General features: G+C 41.9%; 1 protein-coding gene across 5 annotated transcripts in view; it reads right to left on the reverse strand.

Annotated features, from left to right (window-relative positions):
- The window catches only part of mta3 (metastasis associated 1 family, member 3), a 192,208-nt gene that overhangs the window by 80,983 nt on the left and 96,289 nt on the right, over positions 1-14,936 (reverse strand). For all 5 annotated transcript variants that reach the window (XM_059985759.1, XM_059985758.1, XM_059985761.1 and 2 more), the window contains exon 8: positions 1,865-1,964. In XM_059985759.1, coding sequence (XP_059841742.1) covers positions 1,865-1,964 — 100 coding nt within the window. The remainder of the gene's footprint in view (positions 1-1,864; positions 1,965-14,936) is intronic.

The raw sequence follows: 14,936 nt of genomic DNA on the forward strand, positions 1-14,936 counted from the left end.
CCTGCCACATAAACGTTTCATTATGCAAGTACCTTCCGGACATCGTCCTGGCTTGATTCCATCCAGAAAAAGTCTACAATTTCTTGCGATGCTTCACACCATGTCCTTTTTCAACATTTAAACATTGTTAACCTTTCTCTAAAGCCTCTTCCATTGGCCAACTAGGCTGCCCTTGTTTGGTTCCATAATTAATTACATTTTAGGAGCTGAAAGTGACAAAGTTTGAAGTTTCTGGGCATTTCCTCAAGGATCAAAACTTGGCTCTCTATTCGTCATTAAATATTGACACCTTAACTACTACTTCATCAATTCTCTCAATCAAAGGCTCCCAACTTGGGGTCCACAGAACCTCCAGTTAATGGTAGGGGGTCCATGGATTTGAAGAGGCTGGGAACCCCCGCTCTATTTAGTACATTATGCTTTCTACAGAGTTCAACCCACATGATAATACCCTGGGGTCTCCAGCAAATCCCAGCCTCCTGAATGCTAGGTTATAATTGATCTGACATCACTGCTTTCAATGTCCCCTTCACTTCATCTACTTACCTCTGTAGCACAATAGTAATCCTCAACTTCACGTTCCTCCAACAGTAGTTTCCAGCGTATACTCAGCCTTTTTATTCCTTACATAAATGTATTCATCTTCTTCTCCTCCTTTATCCTTTGGATTCTGTTAAATTCAGTTTTTAATTCACTAATCCTACTATATCAATGCTTAGTGTGCTGCCAGCATTTGCCTAACTGCACGTTGATGGTGAAGTGTAATTGCATCTGCTGTGATTGCACTGTGTGCACAGTAGAACCACTGCCGAGAAGAAACAACATGATGATTACACATGCTCTTTACATTGGAGTAGTTGAATTAATCTTGTGATTATACTCTATGGCTGACTGATAATTCAACATGTTTAGAGTCAGGGTCTTGACAGATCATAATAAACTAAAGGCAGACGACATGCCCATGAGTTCTAAACAACCACACAACACATTGACGCGATCATGAAGACACACCAGAGGTCCTGCTTCATTAGGAGTTGAAGGAGATTTAGTATGTCACACTTCTGGAGACGTATGGTGGAGAGCATTTGGACTGGCTGCGTCACAGCCTTGGTGTGGGCACTCCAATACACAGGAATGCAAGACCTTGCAAACGGTTGTAGATTCAGCCAACTCCATTGCAGGAACACCCTTCCCCATCAAACACAACTTCAAGAGATGGGGCCTCAAGAAGGAGGCGGCATCCACCCTCGAGGACCCACATCAACCAGGACATGCCCTCTTCTTGTTGCTACCATCAAGGGGAGGTACAGGATCCTGAAGACCCACACTCAATGAATCAGGAACAGTATGTAACCCTCCGTCATCAGACTTCTGTACAGTCCATGAACATCACGTTATTCCATATTTTTACCCTATTTATTGATTTTGTAATTTATAGTAATGCTATGTTTATGTACTGTAGTACTGCTGCAAAACAACAAAGGTCACATTATATCAGTGATAATAAAAGTGGTTCTGATACCAAGCAATTTATCCCCAATGTGCATCTGCAATAACATAATGAAAAAGAAAATGCCACTATTCCAGAAGGGGTTCAACCAACATCAAGGGATTTTAAAAGTGTTCATCACTTGGCAGGAGACATTTGTCAATCTTACTTCTAGATATCTTACTTTGGCTATCTGCTCTGTCAACTGCGAACTCATTTTGACATTAAAATGCTTGATTTCCCATGGCAATACGTAATACCAAACGCCGGGTATGTAGGCACACATGCATGCAGAATGAAAGCATCAAGGCCAACTTAATTTTCCTATTATCTGTAAAACTCTGGCTAGCAAAGGAAAAACAATGTTGAACTTACCAGAGTAATGTCCCTTGAAGCAGCTGCTGCACTCATATGTAAACTTGGCTGCCTGACAGAACTGCTACAATCCAGAGCTCTAGCAAATGTACCCACAGCACTGTTGTGGGAAAGAGACAAGGGAAATAGTCAAAGAACTTCAGTATTCATATGCCACATAAGCACTAAAATTTAATAACAGGTACATTGGAAAGAGATTTCATTTTGTATCTGAAACATGTCACTTAAAAGCATTCAGTTTATGCACAGAAAACATGCCATTCAGCCCCACCAATCTGAGTCTCTCCCTTGTCTTTCCTTATTTAAAACCTGTCAGCCTAATCCTCTGTTCCCTTCTCCCTCATGAATTTGGTCATCTTCCCCTTAAATGTCTCCATATTATTTAATTATCCCTGTGGATAGTATCAGGGCAGCATAATGAATATTTTTCAGGCCTCCTTTGCACATCTCTCATGTTCTAGGTTCTCTACAGCACAGTGGTGACAAACTAAAATCATTTTTAAAGGAGCAGGAATTTATGCACTCCAGTTTCATGGCCCATTATGAAGACGGACTAAATTTACTTTTATCTGAAAATACAGAAAAAGTTCCTTATTCTCACTCATCTAGCTAAATGTCCTAAAAATCGCAGCTGTAAACTGAACTCAAAAACAATCATGTCCACTATCAATGTTTATGCTGCTGAACTGAAAAATAAGATGGGCCAATTGATTGATATTTAAGAATCAAATCTTCTGAAACATAGAAATGCCTTTACAAAAAGATTTTATTTTGCTTGGATGGCCCCTTGTGCAATAGGATCCTCCATTTCCACACTTGCAGACCCCAGCCAGTTCAAATTGGCAACAAGATTTCCATAATCTCATCAGCATGGCTGCACCACAAGGCTGTGTACTTAAACCCCTGCTCTACTTGATTTATACTCATGACTGTGAGGCTAAGCATTGTTCCAGTGCCATGTCCAAGTCTGCTGATTATACCACTGTCACAGAGGGAGACAGAAAATTTGGCTAAGTGGTGCCACAACAACAACCTCTCACTCAATGTCAGCAAGACCAAAAAGCTGATTATTGACTTCAGGAGGAGGAAATCGGAGGTCCATGAGCCAGTTCTCACTGGGGGATCAGAGATGGAGAGGGTCAGCAACTTTAAATTCCTCTGTTATCATTTCAGAGGACCTGTCTTGGGCCCAGAACACAAGTGCGATAATGAGGAAAGCATGGTAGTGCTTCTACTACCGGAGAAGTTTATGAAGATTCACCATAACATCTAATCTCTGACAAACTTCTATCAAAGTGTACTGGAGAGTATTTGAACTGGTTACATCACAGCCTGGTAGGGAAACACCAATGCTTTTGAACGAAAAATTCTACAAAAAGTAGTGGATACAGTCCAGACCATCATGGATAAAGCCCTCTCCACCACTGGGCACTTCTACATGGAGTGCTGTTGCGGGAAAGCAGCATCTATCATCAAGGATCCTCACCACCCAGGCTACGCTCGCTGCCATCCAGAAGAAAGTACAGGAACGTCAAGACCCACACCATCAGGTTCAGGAATAATTATTACTCCTCAAGCATCAGGCTCTTGAACCAGTGGGGGTAATTTCATTCGCCCCATCACTGAACTGCTCTGACAAACTATGGACTTACTTTCAAAGACCCTTCCTCTCGATATTTATTGCTTATTTATTTATCAGTATTATTATTACTTTTCTCCTTTGTATTTGCCCAGCTTGTTTTTTGCGCATTGGTTGTCTGTCCATCGTGTTGGCTGTGGCCTTTCATTGATTCTATTATGTTCCTTCGATACACTGAGTTTGCCTGCAAGAAAGTGAATCTCAGGATTGTATGCGGAAACATGCGGTATATATACTTTGATAATTTACTTTGAGTGGAGAGGTGAACAACACACAGGTATTGAGGAGCAGTACAGGAAGCAGATTTGGACAATTTCAAAGTTCATAGTCACTAATCTGAGATTCTTTTTCTTGCGGTCATTCTCAGTAAATACAAACAATGTGCAAAAGACAAAAAGCATATACAAAAAGAAAAAAAAAGTAAAAAATAAATATCAAGAATATGAGATAAAGAGACCTTGAAAATGAATCCATAGGTTGTGGGAGGCCCAAAGGTGTTGGGACAAGTGAAGTTATCCCCTCGGGTTTGACAGTCTGATGGTTGAGGGGTATTAACAGTTCCTGAACCTGGTGGTGTGGGCCTCAAATCTCCTGTACCTCCTTCCTGATGGCAGCAGCGAGAAGAAACTCGATGGTGGGAGTCCTTGATGATGGATGCTGCTTTCCTGCTCCTGTGGATGTGCTCAAAGGTGGGGAGGGATTTACCCATGATGGACTGGCTATATCCTCCACTTTTTAAATCAGACAGGTTAAAAAAACTAAAAGGGCAGTTGTCAGGGGTGATTTCAACTTTCCCAATATTGATTAGCACTTACTTCGTGTAAAAGGTGAAGATGGAGTGAAATTTGTTAGGTGTGCCAAGGAAAAATTGCTGGCAAAATATATACAAGTGACTCGAGGAGAGATCAGCAACACAAACAAAATGCTGGTGGAACACAGCAGGCCAGGCAGCATCTATAGAAAGAAGCACTGTCGAAGTTTCGGGCCGAGACCCTTCGTCAGGAGTAACTGAAAGGAAAGATAGTAAGAGATTTGAAAGTAGGAGGGGGAGGGGTAAATACGAAATGATAGAAGACCGGAGGGGGTGGGGTGAAGCTGAGAGCCGGAAAGGTGATTGGCAAAAGGTATACAGAGCTGGAGAAGGGAAAGTATTATGGGATGGGAGGCCTAGGGAGAAAGAAAGGAGGAGGGGAGCACCACGGGGAGATGGAGAATGGGCAGAGAGAGAGAGAAAAAAGAGGAGGGGGAGAAAACTAAATATATCAGGGATGGGGTAAGAAGGGGAGGAGGGGCATTAACGGAAGTTCGAGAAGTCAATGTTCATGCCATCAGGTTGGAGGCTATCCAGCCAGTATATAAGGTGTTGTTCCTCCAACCTGAGTGCAGCTTCATCTTGACAGTAGAGGAGGCCATGGATAGACATATCAGAATGGGAATGGGATGTGGAATTAAAATGTGTGGCCACTGGGAGATCCACTGGGAGAGAAGAGACCATATTGGATCTGTTGCTAGGCAGCAAAACTGGTCAGGTGACAGATCTCGCGAAGAATAAGCATTTTGGAGACAGTAACCACAACATCCTGATGTTTACTATAGACTTTGGCAGGAAGAGGAGCAGACTGTATGAAAAAGTATTTAATTGGGGGAGGATGAAATTTGACCCTATGAAGTAGCAACTTGGGAGCATAAATTGGGAACAGATAGGAAAATGCACAATGGAAATATAAAGGTTGTTTATGGAACACGCACATTGGGATCTGTATAGGTTTGTCCTGTTAAGGAAAGATAAGGATGGTGGGGTGAAGGAAACATGGTTGATAAGAGATGCAGAACATCTAGTTAGAAGGGAGAAAGAAGCATATTTAAGGTTTAGAAAACAATGATTGGACAGGGGTCTTGAGTACAAAGTAGCCAGGTCAGAGCTTAAGAATGGATTTAGGAGAGTCAGAAGGGAACATGAGAAGGCCTTGGTGAGAAGGAATAAAGAAAATTCTAAGGTGTTTTACACATACATGAGGAACAGGGGGATGAGTATAGTCAGGATAGGACTAAACAGAGTTAAAAGAGGAAACATGTGCTTGGAGTCGGAGGAGATGGGGGAAGTTCTTAATTAATGCTTTGCTTTAGTATTCACCAGTAAGAGAGCCATGATGAATGTGAGATCAGCATAGTACAGGCTGATAGGCCTGAATATGCCAACGTTAAGAAAGAGGATGTGCAGAAACTTTTGAAAAACATTAGGACAGATAAATCCAGGGCTGGACCAGATATATCTCAGGCTGTTACAGAGAGTGAGGGAAGAGGTTGCTGCACCTTTGGCAATGATCTTTGTGCCCTCCCGGCCACAGGAGTAGTACCAGATGCTTGGAGGGTCGAAAATGTTATTCCTTTGTTCAAGAAAGGCAATAGTGATAATCCATGGGATCATGGACCAGTCTCACATCAGTGATGGGCAAACTATTGGAGAGGATTCTTGGAAACAGGATTCATGAGCATTTGGAGAATCACAGTCTGATTAGGGATAGGCAGCATGGCTTTGTGAGGAGCAGGTCCTGCCATATGACACTGACTGAAATATTTGATTAAGTCACAAACCAAATTAATGTAGTGAACTTAATACATATGGATTTTATTTAAGGCATTAGACAATGTTCCTCATGGTAGTCTCATTTAGAAAGTCAGGAGACATGATTTCAAAATTGGTTTGTCACAGAGGGTAAAGAGTGGTAATTGTGCAACAAGCTGTTCTGGGAACTTTGTTCTTTGTTATTTTTACAAATTAGGAAGTGGAAAGGTGGGTTAGTAAGTTTACAGATGGCACAAAAGCCGCTGGTGTTGTAGATAGGTTGTTGTAGGTTGTTGACAGAATGCAGAGTTGGACTGAGAAATGGCAGATGGAGTAAATCAGGCAAGTATGAAGTGATACATTTTGGAAGGTTAAACTTGATGATAGAGTACAGGGTTAATGGCAGGATTCTTAGCAGTGTGAAAGAACAGATGGATTTTGGACTCCACATCCATAGAGCCCTTAAATTTGTTGAGCAAGTTGATAGGTTGGGGACGAAGGTGTATGGTGTGTTGGCCTTCATTAACCAAGGGATTAAGTTCAAGAGTTGTGAGCTAATGTAAAAGTTCTATAAAACATTACTTTGACCACACAGAGGTCAGTTCTGGACCTCTAATAATAGAAAATATGTGGAAGCTCTAGACAGTGCAGAAGAGATTTATCAGGATGCTGCCTGAATTAGAGAGGATGCATTATAACAATAGCTTGAGGAAGCTAAGGCTCTTTGCTCTGAAATGAGAAATGAGGGATGATCACAGGTGGCTTGGAATAGGTGTATAAGATGATAAGAGGCATAAATAGAGAGTCAGCCAGAGACTTTTTCCCTCTGAGGGTAAATGTCTAATAGGAAGCAGAATAACAGGAGGGGAATGAGGGAAGGGTTAGGGATGGATGTCTGAGGCAGATTTTTTTAGATCAGAGAGAGTGGTAGGTGCATAGAACGAGCTGCCAGGAGTGGTGGTAGAGGCAGATACATTAGGAACATTTATGCAACTCTTAGATAGGCACATGGATGAAAGAAAAATGGAGAAATATGTGGGAAAGAACAGTTAGATTTGATCTTGGGGTATACAGAACATGGAACATAGAAATCTACCAGGCATTACAGGCCCTTTGGCCCACAATGTTGTGCTGATCATGTAGCCTGCTCTAGAAACTGCCTAGAGTTACCTTCTATTTTTCTAAGCTTCATGTACCTATCTAAGAGTATCTTAAAAGACCCTATTGTATCCGCCTCCACCATTGCTGCCAGCAGTGCATTCCACACACCCACCACTCTGTGTGAAAAACCTACTCCTGACATCTCCTCTGCACCTACTTCCAGCACCTTAAAGCTATGCCCCCTCGTGCTAGCCATTTCAGTCCGGGAAAAAAGCCTTTAGTTATCCACATGATCAATGATTCTTACCATCTTATACAGCTCTATCAGGTCACCTCATCCTCTGCCACTCCAAGGAGAAAAGGCAGGGTTCACTCAACCTATTCTCATAAGGCACGCTCTCCAATCCAGGTAACATCCTTGTAAATCTCCTCTGCACCCTTTCTATAGTTTCTACATCCTTCCTGTAGTGAGGTGACCAGAACTAAACATAATAATTTAAAAAGTTGGCACAACATCATTAGTTGAAGGGCCTGTACTGTACTGTCCTAAACTGTGCATTATTACACGGAAACAGTTTGTTGTGGTTGCTACTTGTTCATTGTTTAATCAAGAAATGCGGTGATTTGAGCCAATTCTATACCTTACACCCAACAAACAACTTCAAAATGTAAGAGTCTATCTCCTTCCTGTGCTAGATCTTTTTCCATATATACTGATCAAGTCAACTTCAAGTTTATTGTCATTCAACCATATACATGTATACTGCCAAATGACAAGGTGTTCCTCTGGACCAAGTGGCACAATACAGTATATATAACTGACACACAACAGAAGATAACATACCCACAAATAAATTAACAAATATTAAAATATACTCCAGAAGAGCACCATTTAAAAGATGTAAAGGATGAACAATTACACCATTAGTTGGAGCTGGAGTGGCCATTGTGACTGGATACACCACCATCTTGATACATAACAACATGACTCTTCTCCCAGAATCGTAGACTGCTATAGTTTAGGCCCGTAGCTTTTATCCTGCAGATCTAGAAATTACTCTTGGGTCATTATCCAATGTCTTTTTCTGGTGTTAATTGATTCTATTTCTGCTACCCTAATGGTCAGTGAATTGCAGACCCTGATTTTCTCTACATCTTCTTGAATCAATCACCCAAAATTCTGAATTTGTGTTCTGGTTCTTAGAGTAATATACTGGTAAAGAAAATATCTTTCCCCTTTTTACCCTACCTAAACCACTTGTACAGTTCTATTAAACCACCTGTCATTCCTCAGTGCTTCAGGCCAAAGAACACTGACTTCTCCAACTTAACTTTATTGCTGAAATCCCTCATCCTGGGGAACGTTCTAGTGAATCCTCTCTTGCACTTCCACACCTTTCCTAAATTGCGGTGACCAAAGCTGAACGCAATACGTCAGCTGTGGTCCTTTAGAGTGCTTGTAGAAGTCAAACATACTCCCTGTATTTGTACTCAATAGCTCACTTTGACATTCAAATGTAGTCAACAAATAATTTTTCATTGCACTTAATCAATCCCTTTTTTAAAATAGTTCAGAAAGGAGACAGGTTTAAAATGGGGTACACTAAATCCTTAAATCACCATCTAGCATTTGGTGTCCCCAGTTGTGCACAGACATACCGGATCTGCAATGAGAAGCTGAAGTACCAGAATTAAGTCACTTGACTATTAATACACTTTTATTGTGAATTTCCAGTGATTGGAGAGGTGGAATGGATTACTTAAGAGGAGGGGTGATGGGAGGAGAGCAGGGCAAGTAAGACACTTAAGGTTAGTGGCTTGCAATCAAGTTGCTGGATGTTGGTATCCTGGACAGAAAATGATTTTCTTCCAAATTACATTTGACCACCCTCTCAGAAAGCTCAGTGTCATGTATCAAAAATGGAGGAAAATTACAGCCTGCTGGAAAAAGTCTTTCAGAGCAATGGACTTGGTGAAAATCAATAGTACATCTCAAAATCACTGTGATTTTTAACTACTTTCCCCACTGGCTACATCAGGAGGACACGTTTTGGCCGTTCTTGGAACAAATAACTCATAAATGCATAAAATGTGTAAACTTATAACCAGTATACCTGGGTTAGCTCTGCTACAAAGAGACCAGGGAAGACAAGCAGTTGTTCAAGTTTGTAGCTTTGGCTGATTTCCCAGTGGTGCGAAGCATCAAAACTATAAACTAAGTTACGGTAAAATATAAGTGTTTTTTTAATAATTTCTCACTGTTCCATTATAAATCAAATACACATTTTTATAATGTGAGTGTCACATGACGCAGAATAAATCTTTAATAGGACCAACGTAAGGAGCATCTACTGCATGCTTTGAAATTGAATTTCAGGACATATTCAATTTTCCATCAAGTATGAATTAATAACTATTTTTAAACACCCCATATTTAAATTCATGCTGTATGTGTTTGCTGGTTAGTTAAGTTAGAGAAGGAAACACTATAAGAAATGTACATCCCACTCTGCTTGCACAGCAAGATTTAAATTAATCAGCCATCCAAGAGCAAGGTCAAAAGTATATACAACCTTTAACTGAATTAATTGTTTATGCCAGGAAAAAATTGCCATTTGTCACTGACTTGCCTTCTGTTTCTTGTGCATGGCAATGACATTTGCATACAGGTTAAGACCTTTATCATTCAGGATGTCCTCTGCTATTCTGCAAAGTCCATTGCTGCAAGGATATTTTACATAAACTGCCTGCTTTATTTTAACTTCTTTGATGCAGCTAAGTAATTTTTTTTCCATGCTCAATATCATGCTCTATTTTTGTATCGCAGAACAGAAGTAGCTTATTCAAAAAAATCTTTCTAGGTTCTTAAAAATTTTATGGATTTTGTGGAAGTTTTATTTCTCTATAAACAGTTATTCTGTCACAAGAGCAGGAAACGGCTCAGAAATGTGTGAATGGTACAGAGAAGACGCAGGTTAAGGAGACCGAACATATCTCAGCAACACTGAGAAGGGAAGGCTTGTCATAGGAAGAGGTACAACAGAGCAGAGACTGGAAGCTGTGTTGGGAAGATCTCTTGAGGGAATACAGTCAGGAAGACAATGGCTTGATGCTCAGTGTAGGGATCATGGTTCAAAAGAATATGTGAAGAGGTCGACCTCATGCAAAGCTGATTTAGGTGTCCTGAATGGAAAATAAGAGATCAGCTGGCTAAATAACCTCATCACTACCTTGTCAAAAGATTGGACAGAAATATTGGAATTGGGACAATAAGAGTGGGGTGCTGAAGGTTCATAGAACATAGAAATCTACACTACACTACAGGCTCCTTGGCCCACAATGCTGTGCCAACCATGTAGCCTACTCTAGAAACTGCCGAGAATTACCCTACCGCTAACCCCTCTATTTTCTTAAGCTCTGTATACCTATCTAAGAGTCTCTTAAAAGAGCCTATTGTATCTGCCTCCACCACCATCACTGACAGTGCATTCCATAAACCCACCACTCTCTGTGTGAAAAACCTTCTCCTGACATAACCTCTGCACCTCCTTCCAAGTACCTTAAAACTACATCCCCTTGTGTTAGCCAATTCAGCCCTGGGAAAAAGCCTCTGGCTATCCACACGATCAATCCCTCTCATCATCTTATACACCTCTATCAGGTCACTTGTCCTCTGTTGCTCCAAGGAGAAAAGGCCAACTTCACTCAACCTATTATTGTTATTGTGATTTTTATATGGTTATTCTCACAAGGCACGCTCTCCAATCCAGGCAACATCCTTGTAAATCTCCTTTGCACTCTCTCTATGGTATCCATATCCTTCCTGTACTGAGTTACCAGAACTGAACACAGTACTCCAAGTGGGGTCTGACCAAGGTCTTATATAGCTGTAACATTATCTCATGGCTCTTGAACACAATTCCATGGTTGTTGAATACCAACACACCATATGCCTTTTTAATAACACTGTCAACCAGCACAGCACCTTTGAGTGTTTTATGGACACTGACCCCAAGATCTCTCTGATTCTCTACACTGGCAAGGGTCCTACCATTAATACTATATTCTGCTTTCAAATTTGACCTACCAAAATGAACCACTTCACACTTATCTGGGCTGAACCCCATCTACCACTTCTCAGCCCAGTTCTGCATTCTATCAGTCCCTCTGACAACCCTCCAGACTTTGCACAACCCCCCATGACCTTTGTCATCAGCAAACATACTAACTCACCTTTCCACTTTTTCACCAAGGTCATTTATAAAAAAACAGATCCCTGCGGAACACCACTGGGTCACCGATCCCCATGCAGAACATGAACCATCTACAGCCACCCTTTGCCTTCTGTGGGCGAACGAATTCTGGATGCACAAAGCTAAGTTTCCTCGGATCCCATACCTCCTTACTTTCTGAAGGAGCCTTGCGTGGAAACCTTATCAAATGCCATACTGAAATCCATATACACAACATCCATTGCTCTACCTTCATCAATGTGTTTTGTTACATCCCCAAAGAATTTAATCAGGCTTGTAAGACACGACCTGCCCTTGACAAAGCCATGCTGACTATCCCTAATCAGATTATGTCTCTCCAAATGTTTATAAATTCTCCCACTCGGGATCTTCTCTAACAACTTGTCCACCACTGGTCTATAATTTCCTGGGTATCTCTACTCTCTTTCTTGAACAAGGGAACAACATTTGCAACCTCCCAATCCTCCAGTACTTCTCCCATCCCTATTGCTGATACAAAGATCATCACTAGAGGCTCAGCATTCTCCCACAGTAGCCTGGGGTATATCTTGTCCAGTCCTGGCAACTTAACTAACTTAATGCTTTTCAAAAGCTCCAGTACATCCTCTTTCTTAATGTCTATATGCTCAAGCATTTCAGTCCACTCTAAGTCAATCCCACAATTGCTGAGTCCTTTTCCCTGGTGAATACTGAAGCAAAGTATTCATTAATTACTTCTGCTACTTAATGGGTATTCAGAAGGGGATAATAAGAGCAAGAGATGGTCTTGGAAAAATTCAGACTGTCAATATTGCATCAGCAGCAATAAACTGATAAAATGATAAAAGGACAGAAGGTAGCCTGGGGAGTTCTAGAAAAAGGAGAAGCATTCACTAACTGGAATGAAGATTATTATTGTGTTCTTGTTCAGTGGTAGAATAGGGTGGTGGGATAGGCAATTGATGGATTTCTGGGGAAAATTAATTAGGATTACGGAATTAGGTTCTTGATGGTCAACATGGACAAGCACTGTTTTTGCGCTTTACTGTAAAAAAATTGTGAGATAATCTCAACACATGTGGAAAAAGCATTAACTTCTCTTCCCAAGAGAATAAACAGCAATCAGCTAAAATATGTAATCTCTCTAATAAGTTAACCACCAGTCAGTTCACAGGAGTTAGAGCTCTACTTGCGCCTATTCCATGGGCAGTCCTCTTCTAACTGATAAAATCAGAACTGTACATGGGACTTATTCTTCTATATATAACTGGAAATGAATTTGCAATAATCATAACACTTTTTTAAAAACCTTTACAATCCAGTAGTAAGCAACCAGCCAGGTATACACAAAAGATGACAATTAAAATTATAAGTGAATAAAGCCGAGTTTCAGGCATTGTCTACAAATGGCAGGAATATATTAGTGTAGAGGTATAGAGAAGGCTGCTTAATTATGGGTGTACAGAATCGAAGAACCCAAAGGAGGAGTTATTTTCCTTAACAGAAACATAAATTTAAAGTGACTGATTGGATTGCTTTAGGAGTTGAGGTTATAGATTTTGCCCTTTTGATTGCTGTACTGTCTGAAAGGTGGTAGGAGCTCAATCTTCATCGAGATGTGCACTTAAGTGTTGTGAATTGCAAGGCTAAGGTCCATAGCCTGAAGAATTCAACAAACTGTACTCTCGAGAATGCTGTGGCAGATATTGCTGGGGCAGTCAGGTTTGGGACTACATTGAAACTTCAGATCAGATCTAAGTGGCGGAGCCTGCGCCCCGAGAGTGGAAAACGAACCAATATTTAGCTGATTTAAGAGCCAAGCCAGATTAAAAAGATCAAGTCATTAAGGCCACGTGTGAAGGATGAACTGGTGTTTACCTCAGAACTCCAAGAGGCTTTACTTGCCTCAATGCTGAACTGGCCCTGTGGCTGTGGCCTGCAGCCATTGGGATTCTGGTCTGGCTGCAGGGCTGAACTGTCTCCGTGGCTGTGGACTCACTTTTGGGGACTCTGTGGTTCATGTTCTGGGTGCTATTTACTTTTTCACTGAGTAAAGGGGGTATCTTCTTTTTCATTGTTACTGTGTATGTTACTCAGAATGGCTTTTTTGTTTTGTTAAAAGTAGAAATGTTTTTTTGTTGCGAGAGAGTGCTGGAAGCTTGTTTGGGTTAAAGTTTACTGATAAGAAGAATTGTATTCCTTTGTTAATCAATTGGGATTAATGTTGTTCTTTCTTCTGAGTCTGTAAACTACTGTTGGCAGGCTTTTGGGAGATTGGCGCGAGGGGGTGAGAGAGAGAGGATGTGAGACTGTAAACTGGGCGAGGAACAGACCTCAAGCAGGGGTCCGAGGCCAGGAGGTACCCCGAGGAGAGGAGACGAAGATAGATGTGTTTGGTTGACCACTTCGGATGGTCCTGAGCTGCGAGTCGAGGAGTTCGGAGGGGGTCGAATGGTGGCCAGAAGACTTCAGTGATTGAGCTCCAGTGGTTGTGTATGAAGTGGTTTGGACTTTGATAAGTTTGGTGCCTTTTGCTTTTCCTTTTCTTTCATATATATTGTATTGTCTAGTACTCTTTTAGTTTTAGTAAACTCTTTAAAGTGTATTCCGTAACGGTATCTGGTGTGAGTTTGATATTGTGTGTGTACGCGCGGCATAACCTTGATTCCCACAGCCTCTGCGTGCACGAATGGTGGGGTTGGTGAGTGGCTGGATCTCCTTTTCCCCTAGACATAGACCAGCCTGTTGAGTAAGTGTTACATTTGTGGGGGCTCGTCCGGGATTGGATTGTCAGGGGCTGTGGAATCGCGCCGGTAGCAGTGCAGAGATGGACAGGGATAAGTTTGTTAACTGGTGCGAGTTGGAAGATGTACCAGTGCAGTATGCCTGTGTAGTGAGCGGAGTGGATTTTCAAGTTTCGGGTGACATGTTAGTGCGGGGGTTAAATTTGGTAAAAGGTATTGGGCAGGTAGATTTGGTAGCTAGATGGTGTGGTAAAGAGGTGGAGTCTAGTTGGGTGTTGGTTCGTACGAGTGCTGACGTCATGACGTTGGAACTGCCAGCAACGGTCAGTGTTCTGGGGGGGGCAGGGCCGTGGGGGCTCCACACTCTCTCTGAGGATGAGGATGAGGAGACACCGGAGGAGGAGCTAGAGCTAGAGGTGGACCCCAGAGAGCTGCCCAGCTCTAGTAAAGGGAGGTGGGAGGAGGGAGGCGTGACTAGGCACTGCCCCCCAGGTAGGGGGGGAAGCCTCGGAGCTGGCAGCCGCACTTAACTCCCTGGTGGGAGTGGCCGAGAGGCCACGGCTGAAGCTGGGGGTGTTCTCCAGAGCCAAGCCTACTCCGGACAGGGAGGTGGACTATGAGACCTGGATCGAGCATATGTCTTTGATGTTAGAGGATGTGTGTGTGACTTTTAGAGGGTTCTGTTGTTCATCTTTGTTACGTGGCTGCCTGCAAGAAAACAAATCTAAAGATTGTACATGGTATACATTAGTGGTCGCCAACCCGTCAATCTCGAATGACTGGTGGATCT

Source organism: Hypanus sabinus, chromosome 12 (assembly GCF_030144855.1).
Source record: "Hypanus sabinus isolate sHypSab1 chromosome 12, sHypSab1.hap1, whole genome shotgun sequence".
Classification (NCBI taxonomy): domain Eukaryota; kingdom Metazoa; phylum Chordata; class Chondrichthyes; order Myliobatiformes; family Dasyatidae; genus Hypanus; species Hypanus sabinus.